At 39.9% G+C, this 13,735-nt stretch overlaps 2 protein-coding genes across 2 annotated transcripts; one reads left to right on the plus strand and one right to left on the minus strand.

The window, feature by feature from the left end:
• Nucleotides 1-887: 887 nt before the first annotated feature.
• Nucleotides 888-5,103, plus strand: tsen15 (TSEN15 tRNA splicing endonuclease subunit). The gene is made up of 4 exons (XM_084058772.1): nucleotides 888-1,033; nucleotides 1,615-1,696; nucleotides 2,177-2,312; nucleotides 3,439-5,103. The coding sequence occupies exons 1-4, from the start codon at nucleotides 944-946 to the stop codon at nucleotides 3,608-3,610; spliced, it is 480 nt and encodes a 159-aa protein (XP_083914898.1). The 5' UTR covers nucleotides 888-943; the 3' UTR covers nucleotides 3,611-5,103.
• Nucleotides 5,104-6,659: 1,556 nt separating this feature from the next.
• On the minus strand, nucleotides 6,660-10,322 carry LOC311046463 (uncharacterized protein C1orf21 homolog; the record flags this gene model as incomplete). The annotated part of the gene is made up of 5 exons (XM_084058776.1): nucleotides 6,660-6,766; nucleotides 7,257-7,320; nucleotides 7,817-7,887; nucleotides 8,261-8,343; nucleotides 10,226-10,322. 5 exons carry the CDS (start codon nucleotides 10,320-10,322, stop codon nucleotides 6,728-6,730), a joined length of 354 nt encoding a protein of 117 aa, XP_083914902.1. The 3' UTR covers nucleotides 6,660-6,727.
• Nucleotides 10,323-13,735: the final 3,413 nt, after the last annotated feature.

The raw sequence follows: 13,735 nt of genomic DNA on the forward strand, positions 1-13,735 counted from the left end.
ATAATAATAATAATAATAATAATAATAATAATAATAATAATAATAATAATAATAATAATAAGCGTTAATTGCACCTTTCAAAACAGTGTTACAAAGTGCTTTACAGAAGAATCAATGAACTGAAAATAATGCAATAAAACATAACAATGTAACAGTAACAGAAGATAGTTAATAACTGGATAGCTTGGAATGGACATTATTTTCCCTAGTAATTCATTTTACTGGACTGGGATCATCTCACTCTACAGTTTGCAGATCCGGGTTAGAGCGGATACGGAATGGCTCTGTGTTCATGCATCCATGTGGGCGTGGAAATGACTGGATATGGTAGGGGTTTTAAACCGGATGTGAGCACTGAACAGCAAACGGTAGACAAAAACGGGACCAACGGCGGTAACATTTTCCACCCGGACCATTTATAATGTCGCACGCCGACGAACCAATGAAAGCAACCGCACACATGTCCACCAGTGTTGCCACGTCGGCTTATTATAAGCGTCTTTGGGCTTGTTTTTCTGTAAAGTTGATGGTAAATATTGGTGGTTGCGGGTTGCGTTTTTTGGGGCTTGTATGTTTCTAAAGTGTAGTTGCTTATCTGGTCTTATCCTAATGTTGTTTAAACCAGTGTTTCTCAAACATTTCCAAGTCAAGGATCCCCAAATTAACATGTATTGTTTTTGTCTGCGGACCCCCATCTGAAAATATTTTATGCCAGGGAGTGGGATGAATGTTTCAAAAAATATTCCGCATTTTTCAAAATGTCATCAAGATTTTTAAAAAAAAGTGCTCATGTGGCCAGTTGCTTCTTTTGGGTTTGTTTTCCTAGACCTGGTTGCCTATTTCTCTCGCACTATCTGGCAACACTGATGTCCACAACAACAGCATGGTGTGCTGTTGGAGCTCATTAGCCTGATTCTTATTAAATATTGATGTGATTAATTTCATGTTTAGTGTGAACAAAATGTCAGCTAAAGCAGACGTGGATGTGGCCGAGAAGCCCTTACCTCCTAACTGGATGTTACAGCACCCGATGGTAAAGTGCAGTCAGTGGTGGGAAAAGTACTCACATGTTTTACTTAAGTAAAAGTATCAATAATACTGCAATGTAGAAATACTCTATTACAAGTAAAAGTCAGGAATTCATCATTTACGTGAGTAAAAGTACAAAAGTATTAGTATCAAAATGTACCTAAAGTACCAAAAGTAGAAAGTACTCATTTTGCAGAATGTCCCATTTCACAAGTGTTTAAAATGTATACAAATCTTTAGAAAATGTGACACATTGTGAGCTTGTATATCGGCTATTTTCAAATGGCCGAAATAGTTAATTAGGTTACTGTATGTTTTGTAACAATAATCAAAATCTACAAAGTAACACGTTTTCCAAAAATTGCAGTGGAGTAAAAGTACACTATTTGCCTCTGTGATGTTGAAAATACTCCAGTAAAGTATAACTACCTCAAAATTGTACTTAAGTACAGTACTTGAGTACATGTACCTAGTTACTTTCCACCACTGCTACAGTGCAAAAAGTGGTGACATTGTGTCATGAATGAGTGATTGATGTACAGTTCATAATGAAGCATCATGTATTCATATATTTGTGTCTCTCAGTACATGCACATGATGGATCTAGAGGTGGAGGACTCTTCTCAGGTTCATGCAGCTTTCCTTGTTTACATGGATCTGGTTGAGGGTGAGTTGTTGGACATAATAACCTTTTAATTAGTTTAATGCAGGGGTCCGGGGGACACTCAGGGCCCAGGGTCCCTGGGGGCATTCCAGGGGGCAGGGGGTCCACAGCAGAATTAGTGATATAGCATGAACATCATTTAAACCACTTTTACCCTAAATACATTGATCTAGATCTGCTGTTTTCAAAAACTCTTGAGAGAATTGGAATATTTATTGAAACATTTAAGACCTGAGGCGATTCTTTAAAAAAAAAACAGTTTTTGGAGAAAAAAAAATGCTTTCAAGATTTTTCAAAAATAGCAGATCTGCAAGCTCATAGCGCGGCACTCGTATTTTTTTCTGTCCCTGCACAGTAAACTCCCAGTGTACTCCGTAGAGTGTACAAACAGAACAGGTCCATTTGGTTCTGTTTGAAGTGTACACTCTTCAGAGTTAAATTAACAAAAAATACTGTTCTGTGTGTGTCGTGTGTTGATGGCAGTGCGTCTGTGGACGGATGTCTCTGGTGTTAAATGTCCTGAACTCCAGGTGGTGTTGTTGGAAGGCCGGGAGAAGGACGGATCTGCCATCCAAACTGTTCTGCCCCTGCCTGTTCACAAATCTCTGAGCCACAGAAGGTGAGAAAGGCACATTTTGTATTGACAATATATGGACAAAATCAAATATCACAATATTTCTGACAAAATACCTCAATGTTGATATTGTGGGGATGATTATTGGTGCTTTCTCAAAATAATACATTGAGAATTAATAAATCAGTAATATATTATCTAAGTGGGCAAAGGCAAATAATAGAACCGCTACAACAGTCATATATTAACACATTGGGTGCCAAAACCGTATATATACTTCTTTTCAAAAACTGACGTCGAGTGCCAAAACCGTATATACGTTTTTTTTCCTTCACAGCACCAGGAGATATGATTTTTCGAAGATTTAGACTTTAATCCACTTCCGGGTTAACTTATGACTTCAAAAGCCTGTATCTCTGCTCCTGTGTACTTTTTTTTTATACAATGTATTTTTGACTATTTTCAACTGGCTGCAACTAAACGGATTACCGAATGTTTTTAATTTTTTCCCCCCGATTGTACGAGACCTCTATGTGTGTAATGAGGGGATCACCGTGAGGACGGTGATCACTGAAAATATTTTGTGACTACTTGAAAAAGGTTAAAAAATGGTTAAAAATCCAGGTACTCAACGTACACTTTTTTAATAAAACTCTGGCACCCCAAGTATTAAGATCAGAAAATGACATCACTTTAGTGATTACAGTAAAGTGATGTCATTTTATGACCCAGAAAAAGACAACACTTATACCATATCACAATATTAACAATATCCAGACAATATCTGGTCTCCTATCAAAATATTTATCTTCACTGTCGGGTGGAAACCTCATATGTCCAAAACTGTTACTTTTCAGGATTCAAATTTAAAAGTAGCAGACCTACAAGCTCAAAACGTGTTGCTTCGCGCCACGTTCCGAGCTTGTGGATCTGCTACTTTTGATACTTTTGTGTGACGCTGTAGTATGATCAAGTTGGGCATTAATCTACGAAAATACACAGAAAGTTAGAATATGGAGATTGGAGGTTTCTGCCCGACAGCAACGTTATATAGCGTTAACTTATGTTGCCCAGTCTACTACTAATTTTTCTCAACTCACAATCAGCATTTGACCAGAAAATATGTTCCTCGTTATCATCATCTGCAACCCCTTGTCTCTCCGACCCGCAGTATACGGCACGTGCTGGACAGAGGGCCTCCCATGCTGTTGTGCGCGGTGGCGGCTGACTCCAGCCTGGTCTACCAGAGGATGACCGACGGGTTAGTGACGCCCGACCCTCCCGCGGGTCCCTTTCAGGAACAGGGCCGCCGGCAGCACCGCAAGAGGCGGCAGCAGCGCTGAGACCACTGAGCGAAACCGCAACCCCGCTGTTGATGGACTTCATAATCATCCGTTGTGTCTGTGTGTGTGTGTGTGTGAAAGCACTGCAGGCAACATGGAAAATGAGAAAGTAATGATGCATGGTGATGGTATGCCTGCTATGTAGTTAAAGAGCTCATAGCCTGTGTGTGTGTGGTCCCTCTCAGGACAACAACAACAACAAAACAATGAGGTATGAAAGCATCCAGACGAGAGCAGATTCGATAACGGCTGATCTGCAACAGCGATTCAGGAACCACTGGGGGGCCGTGACCCCCAAATAATTGGCAAAACACTAAGATCTGATTGATAATATAACATTAACCCATTAAGACCTGAGGTGATTCTTTAAAAAAAAGAAAAAAAAATGTTTTTCAAGATTTTTGAATAGCCAAAGAATGTATGTACAAATGTTAGTGCCATTGATCCAAGGAAGAACACAAATCGATTGATCGATCATTAAAATAAACATGCTCTAAAAATGCACCCGGCCCACCTATGTGACCACCCACTTTAACACTTGTTAAGTGGTCAGATGGGTGTGCCGCGAACGCTTTCGGGATTTTCACGTGAGCCCGTGTAGATGTGAGCTTGTAGATCGGCTATTGTCAGCATGCACGACTATGACGACGTATAAAGCAGGCTCAACTGTGTCTGCACTCACTGAGAGAATGAAAAGTACAGTCAACTGTAACCCAGTATGTTCAAAATGTCTTCTAAATCTTTTCTTTTTGGAAAAAAACCTACGTTTCTATATCAGTGGTTCTCAAACTTTTTCATGTCAAAGACCCCAAAATGATATGTATTTGGCCGCGGACCCCCATCTCAAAACATTTTGTTCCAGGGACCCCCAGAAGCAAAGATTTGAGTTACACATTTTTCACTTTAAAATATATATATTCAAAGATTTGCAAAAGTTTTCTCGATTTAAAAAAAATAGCATATCTACAAACTCGTAGCGCAGCACTCGGTGCCACGCTATGAGCTTGTATATCTGCTATTTTTGAATAGCCAAAGTGTAAAATAATGCTTTTTAGCTCAAATCTAAAAATGACACAGATGCGTTCCAGGTCTTAATGGGTTAACCTTGATAGATAGTTTTTCAGTGCATCCTACTGTACACTGTGCTCATATACGTTGCTTATTATTCTCATTTGGAATGAATGTTTTGATATTAGTTTTGGACAGGAGTGGGAATCAAAAACCAGAGAGTCAGAATGGTCCATTCCAAGGATTGACAGTGTACGTACGCCTTCGAGCTTATCAACAGCTTTTTATAAATGTCGGCAGGTTTTTCTGACAGGTGCTCATTGCGTAACAAAGACGTTGTGTCTGCGGCTCTGCTGGAAAAGGAAAAGATAAGGACCCTTGTTATTTATTTGAATATCTTCAAATGTTATTAGGCAGACATGCCTTTTTTTCCCTATTGTTTCTGCAGTGTTCAGAGTCGGCGATAATAACACGGTTGAACACCTGTTTAGACCTACTCTTTCCTCACTTAAAATTGATCAGGAATCAATAAGGTAATCGATAGAAAATCGGACTGATAAGCAGAATCGCTAATGGCACGGCCGTAGCTGAATTGGTATAGAGGCCGTCAGGGAATCGGGGGGTCACCGGTTCGCCCAGTCTTATGTGTTTAAGTGTCCCTTAACAAGACAGCTGTAATCCCCCACCCACCCGTGTGCTCAACATGACCATTTGACCATCAGCTGGGTGAAGCTAAAAGTGAATTTCCCCCGCGGGATAAATAAGGTCTACCTTAATGATGTTGGTATCAATCAATAAAATAATCAATTCCCATCCCTAGTTCAACTTAAAAGTGATTCAGTTACAACTAACATGTTCCCGGTTAATAGTTAATGATGACTTAAAATGCTTGTCATCTCTGGTTGTCATCTCTGGTTAAAATATCAGAGAGCAGTCAGTTGTTGATTTGACTTCCCTGAAAACACTTGTTTTATTTTAATGTCTTTTATTTTACTGGAAAAACAAAAATGTAACATAACAAAATCGAACAAATAAACACGATGACGAGACATAAATACTTGTGAGATCAATACAGAATCCGACTAATACGCAGCTTTTACAGTGTTATAGTCCCTTGTAGAGTAAATATCACTAAAGGAACAGATACTCAAACAGGAAACATCTGCAACCCTGTCTTGTATGTGCATGTGTGTATTTATGTACCAATGTATCGGTGCAATAATGTATAGTAATAAGTAGTGAGGAGTAGAGGATAGACTAAATGAGACATTGACTAGAACACTTCAACCCTGAGCCTTATTCAACACGAATACCCTACATCATTACATACTGTAAATAGACAGACAAGACACACGCTGTACTGTATGGCCAACATACTGTAGAAAAATTGTATATACTGTCCAGAAAGTGTCTTGGAATGTAAGGAAGTCTCCTAATACCGATGTTGCAGAGGTTTGTTTGAGGAGGAAATATTCATAAAGCTGCAGGTGGAGGCATACTGTACTTTCATTTTTTTTTTGTTCAGTGCTGTCATAGAGCACTGTTGAATATTCGATCATCCGTTTGTACGTCTGCAACAGTCCTAGTGTTTCCAACACCTTTATGGGAAGTCTCAGTGACGTGTCCAACCTGCCATTCAGCCGCTATCCAGTCAGGAGATGACAGGACGTAGACAACACATTGGGGTTGCTGTTAAAACAATGTTATTATCAGAGGAATTCTGTTCAAACGGTGTGTTGGAACACTGTTCACTGATGTCCGTCTTCAGGCAGGAGGTAAACATAGAATAGAACTGGTCACTTGGGAGATTCTCGACAAGTCACAGACACAGACGGCTTCGAGCTTGACGAAGAGTATTCCATGGGAACAGCCTGATTATGAAGAAGAGTAACTGAGCGGAAGGGGACTCGAGTGAACGGGCAAAAAAAGGTGCTTGATTCAAGTCGGTAGCCTAGTCGTCTCAGTCATGTGCATGGGACAGCATAAAAAAAAGAAAAAAAGCAATCCCACCCCAACCCGCCGCACAAACATGGTTTCATATGGTGGAGTCCGTCCATAGCATCATTTCCTCTCACACGGGGACGGACGTGAGGACACGCAGCCACAGTGTTATGTCATATCGTCCTCCTCCGAGCAGTAGTCCTGCCCCTTTAGTAGAGTGGAAGCAACAGTAGAAGTGTAAAAGCGACAAGTGAACCAGTACAAATCTTACAAAAGAAAACATGATAATATCACACCATTGGCATTATGGTGCTAGGTAGCTTAAACTATTATAATACATCATGCACCATCTAATGTATGTTTTGTATTAATAATCTAAATCTAAAAAGTAACTAACTAAAGTTTTCAAATAAACGTAGTACAACATTTCGCCCCTGAGATGTAGTGAAGTAAAAGTGTAAGATCAAAAAACGAAAATGCTTTAGGTAAAGTAAAAGTACCTCAAAATTAAGTACAGTACTTTAGTTACTTTCTGTCACTGTCCCCAAGTTCTAAACTAAACAACACTAATCACGACACCAGGCTGCATGTAGTATGTGGCATTTAGTGAGGGATGTTTTTATGGCATAAAATGCATATTACTGTTTTTTTTTTTCAACTATACTTGATGCTGCATAGAGTGAGTTGTGTGTCTTACCTTTGCAATCTTCTCATCCAACATTCTGAAGAATTCCTGCTGGCTCTCTGATGAGTGGAAACTGCTGGAAGGACCAAATGTTCAGTTGCGTTACACTGGAAATGTTATGCTTAATTTGTGCTGAAAACATTTTGATTGATTGACTCAATACTTTATCAACAGTTTGCAAAAAGTACAGTGGTACGATTATACAATGATGCTAAAAGGATAACACAAAGCCTTAAGGGCTTGTTTCCATTGTGGTCCTATAAATTCAATTCATCAAGACAACCGATCTACAAGCCAACAATGTGTTGCATCGTGACTCATTGTGAGCTTGTAGATCGAATATTTTCAGCGCATGACACAGGCATACGATCCCTGGCGCAAAATCTTTTCAGAGCCGATCTACAAGCTCACAACTGTGGGAGCTTGCACTTGAAGATCTGCTATTTTCTGCAAATGTTCGCCTATTATGACATGCCCAAAATAGGGATGGAAGAATAGGGTTCATGTGGCTTATGTATTGATGACACTGATGCTGAAATGACAACGGAAGGACAACAGACATTGATACTTACTGGGTCTTTTCATTGCCATCTGGTCCTGTGTCATCTGTGTTCTCGCCTTTGCCGAGCAGGGCACTTTTCTCCTGTAAGACACCAATGGACAAAGATGTAACGGCTATTTTATACTCGTAAGACAACTGTCGACGAGAGGGGGGGGGGGGTCTGTTATTTTTGTCAGTTCGACAGAGACTTCTGTCTGTCGGTCTGTCTGTCTGTCTGTCTGTCTGTGTGTGTGTGTGTGTGTGTGTGTGTGTGTGTGTATGTGTGTGTGTGTGTGTGTGTGTGTGTGTGTGTGTGTGTGTGTGTGTGTGTGAGAGAGAGATTTTTAGCCTGCATTTTTCAGTGTCCACCCTTCTCCACACGCACACACACACACACACACATACAGAGTACAGCAGATGCGGGGGAAAGTAACGGCATGATAAAGAGAAATGAACAAAAAGAATGATCACGCACCGTGGTGTCTTGGCTATCTCCTCCTCCTCCCTCTTCTCCATTGATGTACTTCACTCTCTCCACTCCTTTCATCTTGTATTCATCTGCCACACAAAGAGGAAGAGAACAACATGTCTCTGTTAACACCTGACAGTGGAGTGGACAGGACACTCTATATGTGCTCAAATTCTCGACTTCTACCTCTATAATTAACACAGCATCTCTCTCTCTCATTCACACACACAGAGGGAAAGAGATGGAGGGATTGACAGCAAAAGCTATAGCAGAGTCAGTGCAGACTGTGGTGACAAAATGTAGAATTGCAATGTCCATTTTGATTATGCCTGGTACACTAGCATCTCTAAATCCTCAACAATTAGCACACAGGTCACATCACTGTCTTCTCCCTGCTCATTTTATAAGCCTCACGTGTCTCAGAGTGGAGGAGATCGTATCACATTGAGATGACATGTGTACGGTCCACAGGATTGTTAACAAGATGGTACCCAAATATCTAGTCAATTCCTTTTCTAAGGTTAGTGATGCACACAGTTATTCCAGGTAGCAGTACCACGCAGATTGAAAAGGCTGTATGGGAAATAACTCATTTCTATACTGCAGCAGTTTGGGGGATTGGATTACTTGGCAAGTTTTGAGTCCTTTAGCCCTATTGTTACCTTCAAGTCCTCCATAAAGAGCTGGCACATATGTTTGATGTTATTTTAGATGCACACTGTTTGCGTATTTGCATACTGACATATACTGTTTGACCAGACCACACATGCTAAGAATGCTGTTAGACAGATGCTGTAGGTTTGATGTTTACCTGGTATCCTAGTTACTTTTGTTTGCCCTCTATTTACTTCACCATTTACCCTGTTATTGGATGACTAGGGTTCATGCCATTTACTCTGATCTTGCACTTTTCAGGTCACTCTGGATCTCCCTTTGTGATGTGATGAATCTATGAATTCAGCAGTGGCTGCTGGAAACCAATGTAAGGCTTAGACGTTGCCATACATTATATGATCTTTACTTGCAGCATCATATCCAACTATACTGTCATGGCAATAGGTCCTGTACACATTAGTTCAGTTCAGTCATAGAAAAGCTGTTTCCTCAACCAAAAGTCAAATTGGACTACACAACATGCACTGAACAAGCAAACAAAAACATGGTAAAGCCAGGTCAATTTAGCCTTTTTAATGCTTATCTGGCAATGATACACAGTTACCTTCAAAGTTAATTTAAGCCAGCCAACGTACAAATGGAAACAAATGGTCCATTTGGTTCCATTTGTACACTCTCTGAGTGAAATGATTGAAATTCCTTATTGGTAATAACCCCTTGAGATGAACCATCTAATTTCCAAGGGGTCCATAAATGACAAAATACAGAATTCATACATTTCAGACAAAAATATTGAACAGACAAAAACAACATTAACCAAACAAAGAAAAGAAAAGAAAACAACAATAACATAACAACAACAACAACAACAACAACAACAGCAATACAATTGCTGTTGTTTGTTCGGTCACAGGGGTCTCTCCAGCTCTTTAGTAAACAGAATATAGTACATTTTCAGGTAGGTGACAACATTTAAGCCAATCAGGAGAGAGCACTGAACATGCATTTTCTGTTTAATAAAGAACTGGAGAGACATGGGAGACTCCTTTTACTGAACAAACACTCTATAGCAATGAGTACTATCAGAATATAGAGCTATTTAACACTTATTTTTAACCAATGTAAATCACTTACCCTACCTTGAAGAAAACGAACGCTCAAGATTTCACAGCGTAGGCTATCATCATTACAATATGTAACAGAGTGGTTCACAACCCCTGATGGCCTGAAAGTCTAATCTCTCCCCCGAGCGATAGGGTTATTATCCCTTTGACTTAGTGGTTAAGAGGTTGGCATTCCACCATGGAGACCCGGGTTCGAACCCCGGGCGCTACAATTAGATGAATAGAGACTTACCAGAGAGGAGGTCTCCGTTGCTGTAGGCTTTCCCGCGGGCCTCCTCTCCTCCTCCGTTGGGCACCGCAGACACCTGCTTGGCCGAGGTGCAGCCCATGTCAGCCGCTCTGCTCACCCCCGAGCATCACAGGCCCACCTGGAGGTGTCGAGGACAAAAAAACACGCACGGTGTCATTTTCTGAACCTATACTGTAGCTGCAGTGGTGGGAAAAGTACTCAAATGTTTTTCCTAAGTAAAAGTATCAATACTGCAATGTAGAAGTACTCTGTTATAAGTAAAAAGTCCGGAATTCAAAATTGACTTGGGTAAAAGTACAACTGCATTGGTATCAAAATGTACTTAAAGTACCAAAAGTAAAAGTACTAAAATGTTTGAAAATAGCAGATCTACAAGCTCACAACGCGTCGCGATGCGACGCGTTGTGAGCTTGTAGATCGGCTATTTTCAAATAGCCTAGGTATAAAATAAGGCTAAAGTGGTTAATGTATGTTTTATAATGTAATAATTTATATCTGAAAAAGTAACTAGTAACTAAAGTTTTCAAATTATTGCACTGGAGTAAAAGTACAATATTTAGCCTCTTATAGCCTTTGCCTTTTATAGTGGAGTAGAAGTAAAAGTATAGACAATTGGAAATACTCCATTATAGTAAAAGTACCTCAAAATTGTACTTAAGTACAGTACTTGAGTAAATGTACTTAGTTACTTTACACCACTGCTTACCTGACTGTTCTAGCTGTTATAAAATGGTAAATGGTGCATTTATACAGCGCCTTTACCCAAAGCGCTTTACAATGTTGAATTACATTGATCCACTTACACACACCAACGGCGGAGGAAACCATGCAAGGCACCAACCTGCTCATCATGACAGGAGCAGTTAGGGCTTCAGCGTCTTGCTCAAGGACACTTCGACACTAACTCAGGGGGAGAGCCGGGGATCGAACTGGGAACCTTGCCACTCTATGTCCTGAGCCACTGTCGCCCCATTCTATTATTTGTCTTTATTCATTCATTCATTCAAGATTTATTTATTCTCGAAATTACACTGAGTAATTAAACTCATTTGCAGTGTTGTCGAGTAATGCAATACGGTGCAAATTCAACAACATCACAGTTTAAAATTACATTAAATCTGGGATGTTTATCCATTTAATATAATTATATAGGCATAAGTGATGATTAGGCCTATTCATAAAAAATATATATGATGTGAAATCTTGTGTGAAAGCCCTAGTCATCCCCACAATATCGTAGATTTTTGGGGTATTTGGTCAAAAATGTATATATATATATCATTTGATTTAGTCCATATCATCCTTAATCCATCCCTATACACCCAGCTGGGGGCCACAGAACAGAACAGATTGTTTTTGCTTTTTTTTTTGCCAATGAACGAATCAAATGATCCGCTGGCCTGGGGGGGAATCAGACCACCAATCACAACACACCATGGTGCCAGCTGCACCACCTCTGCACACAATAGGCCTTTCAGGCTCGATGCCAGCATGCCAACCTGCAGCGTCAACAACAACAACAACATGCCGGCTTGTTTTTGTTGTCACAATTCACTGGTTCTCAACGTCAGGCATGGGGACCACCCAGGGGTCCAAAATGACACGTAAGGGTCTTACGGGTGCATTTGGTTCCATCTGTACACTCTCAGAGTTTACAGACCCCTTAAGCACTGAGGATTTGGGGGTCCCAGGCAGAGAGGGGGGGTCCTTGAAATCTAAAAGGTTGAGACTCACTGTTATAAGCCTAATTAATGGTTGTTTTTCTGTGTCAGTCAGGGGATTAAAACGTGGCCTTGAGTGCATCATTTTAGACTTAAATATGTGGTTTATTATTTAGACTATGATGATGTGTAGGCTGGTTGGGAAATGATCTAAGCCATGGGTCTTCAACAGGGGGTCTGGGACCCCTCGGGGGTCCTCAGAGCTACTACAGGGGGTCCTCCAAATCGTTGTGCGATAGGATTCTGAGGGGAGTGAGGGGAACATTAGCCAAAAATAGCCGATCTACAAGCACACAATGTGAGCTTGTAGATCTGCTATTTTTGGCAAAGAGGTTTGGTGTAGAGGGAAATAAGATCTAATTTGATCTAATCTCTATCACAATATGTAGTAGTGGGGGTCCCTGCTTCATCTCCCTCTCAGCTAAGGGGTCCTTGGTCTGAGAAACGTTGGAGAGCCCTGATCTAAAGCACATTACATATGCACCAGTCCTGGGGCGAGTCGAGCAGCGCAGCTGCCACTGTCAAACCCCGGAGTGTGCCTTTAACTCCGGGGAGAGTACAAATGGAACCAAATGGACCCGTGGAACACTGAGGGTTTGGACAGTGTGTGAGTCCAGCTGCAGATGTCAGCTGATCTCACAGTCATAATAATAATGATGCATCCTTAAAATGTTGTTACATTTAGTGGTCTATTTCCTACTATTTTAGGCCTGGGTTATTATATTTAAAAATAAGTAGTTTCTAGTTTATAAGAATGAAATAATAAAATAATAATAATGAATAATAAATAATAATAATAATAATAATAATAATAATAATAATAATAATAATAACAATAATAACATATATATTTTTTTTACATTAGTGGTCTATTTCGGACTATTTTAGGCCTGGGTTATCATATTCAAAATAGGCTATAATAAGAAATTAGGAGCATAAACAAATCTGCATCCGTTTTATTGCAGCAAATATCAATCATCACGGCGTAATAATATCAGAACAAGGGAAATAAAGCATCCAGTTAATATAAATGAAGGTTACAACGGGTTCTGAGTCTATTTATTCCTCACAAACAATAAAAAACGGTGAAGAATATTGGGTCAAAATGCAGCCATTATTCCACGATCAGAAGCCGGGCCATGATATCATAATAGACTGAGACAATAGATGAAATCAACACAGTGTATTATAATAATAATGATGATCATATATTACCATGTCGTACAGAATGTGTCCATATCAGTCCGATCTGTGTCTTGTGTTAATTGTTGTTAATTGAAGAGCGGCTTGATAAAGAGACGATGGACCATAGAGCCTTTATTCTGCATCTGGACCGTTCAATTTACCACCCAGACATGAGCAGTGGAGCACCGACGGTCTGTCTGTCTGCTCCATAATCTCTAGGCTAGCCTGCCTCAGTGGTGGAAAAAAAAGTACTCAATCGTTTTTTACTTAAGTAAAAGTATCGATACTGCAAATGCGATGTTAGAAATACTCTGTTACAAGTACTGTACAAGCCATCTTTGGTATTAAAAATGTACTTGAGTAAAAAGTACAAAAGTATTGGTATCAAAATGTACTTAAAGTCCTAAAGAAGAAAGTACTCATTGTGCAGAATGTCCCATTTCACAGGTTTTCAAATGTGTAAAAATGCTGAGAATTGGAAATAATCAAGTACCTCAACTTAAATACAGTACTTGAGTAAATGTACTTAGTTACTTTCCACCACATACGACGGTGTCGCGCTGGCACAAAAAAGAAAAGAACAGAT

This window comes from Gymnoscopelus microlampas (assembly GCF_963454915.1).
Source record: "Gymnoscopelus microlampas genome assembly, chromosome: 5".
Lineage (NCBI taxonomy): Eukaryota > Metazoa > Chordata > Actinopteri > Myctophiformes > Myctophidae > Gymnoscopelus > Gymnoscopelus microlampas.

Excerpts from the sequence above, each read along its gene's own strand:
- tsen15 (XM_084058772.1), top strand. The coding sequence starts at position 944 with ATGTTTAGTGTGAACAAAATGTCAGCTAAAGCAGACGTGGATGTGGCC. Across the intron at positions 1,034-1,614 it reads GGATGTTACAGCACCCGATG|TACATGCACATGATGGATCT; the intron begins GTAAAGTGCAGT and ends TGTGTCTCTCAG. Across the intron at positions 2,313-3,438 it reads AAATCTCTGAGCCACAGAAG|TATACGGCACGTGCTGGACA; the intron begins GTGAGAAAGGCA and ends TCCGACCCGCAG.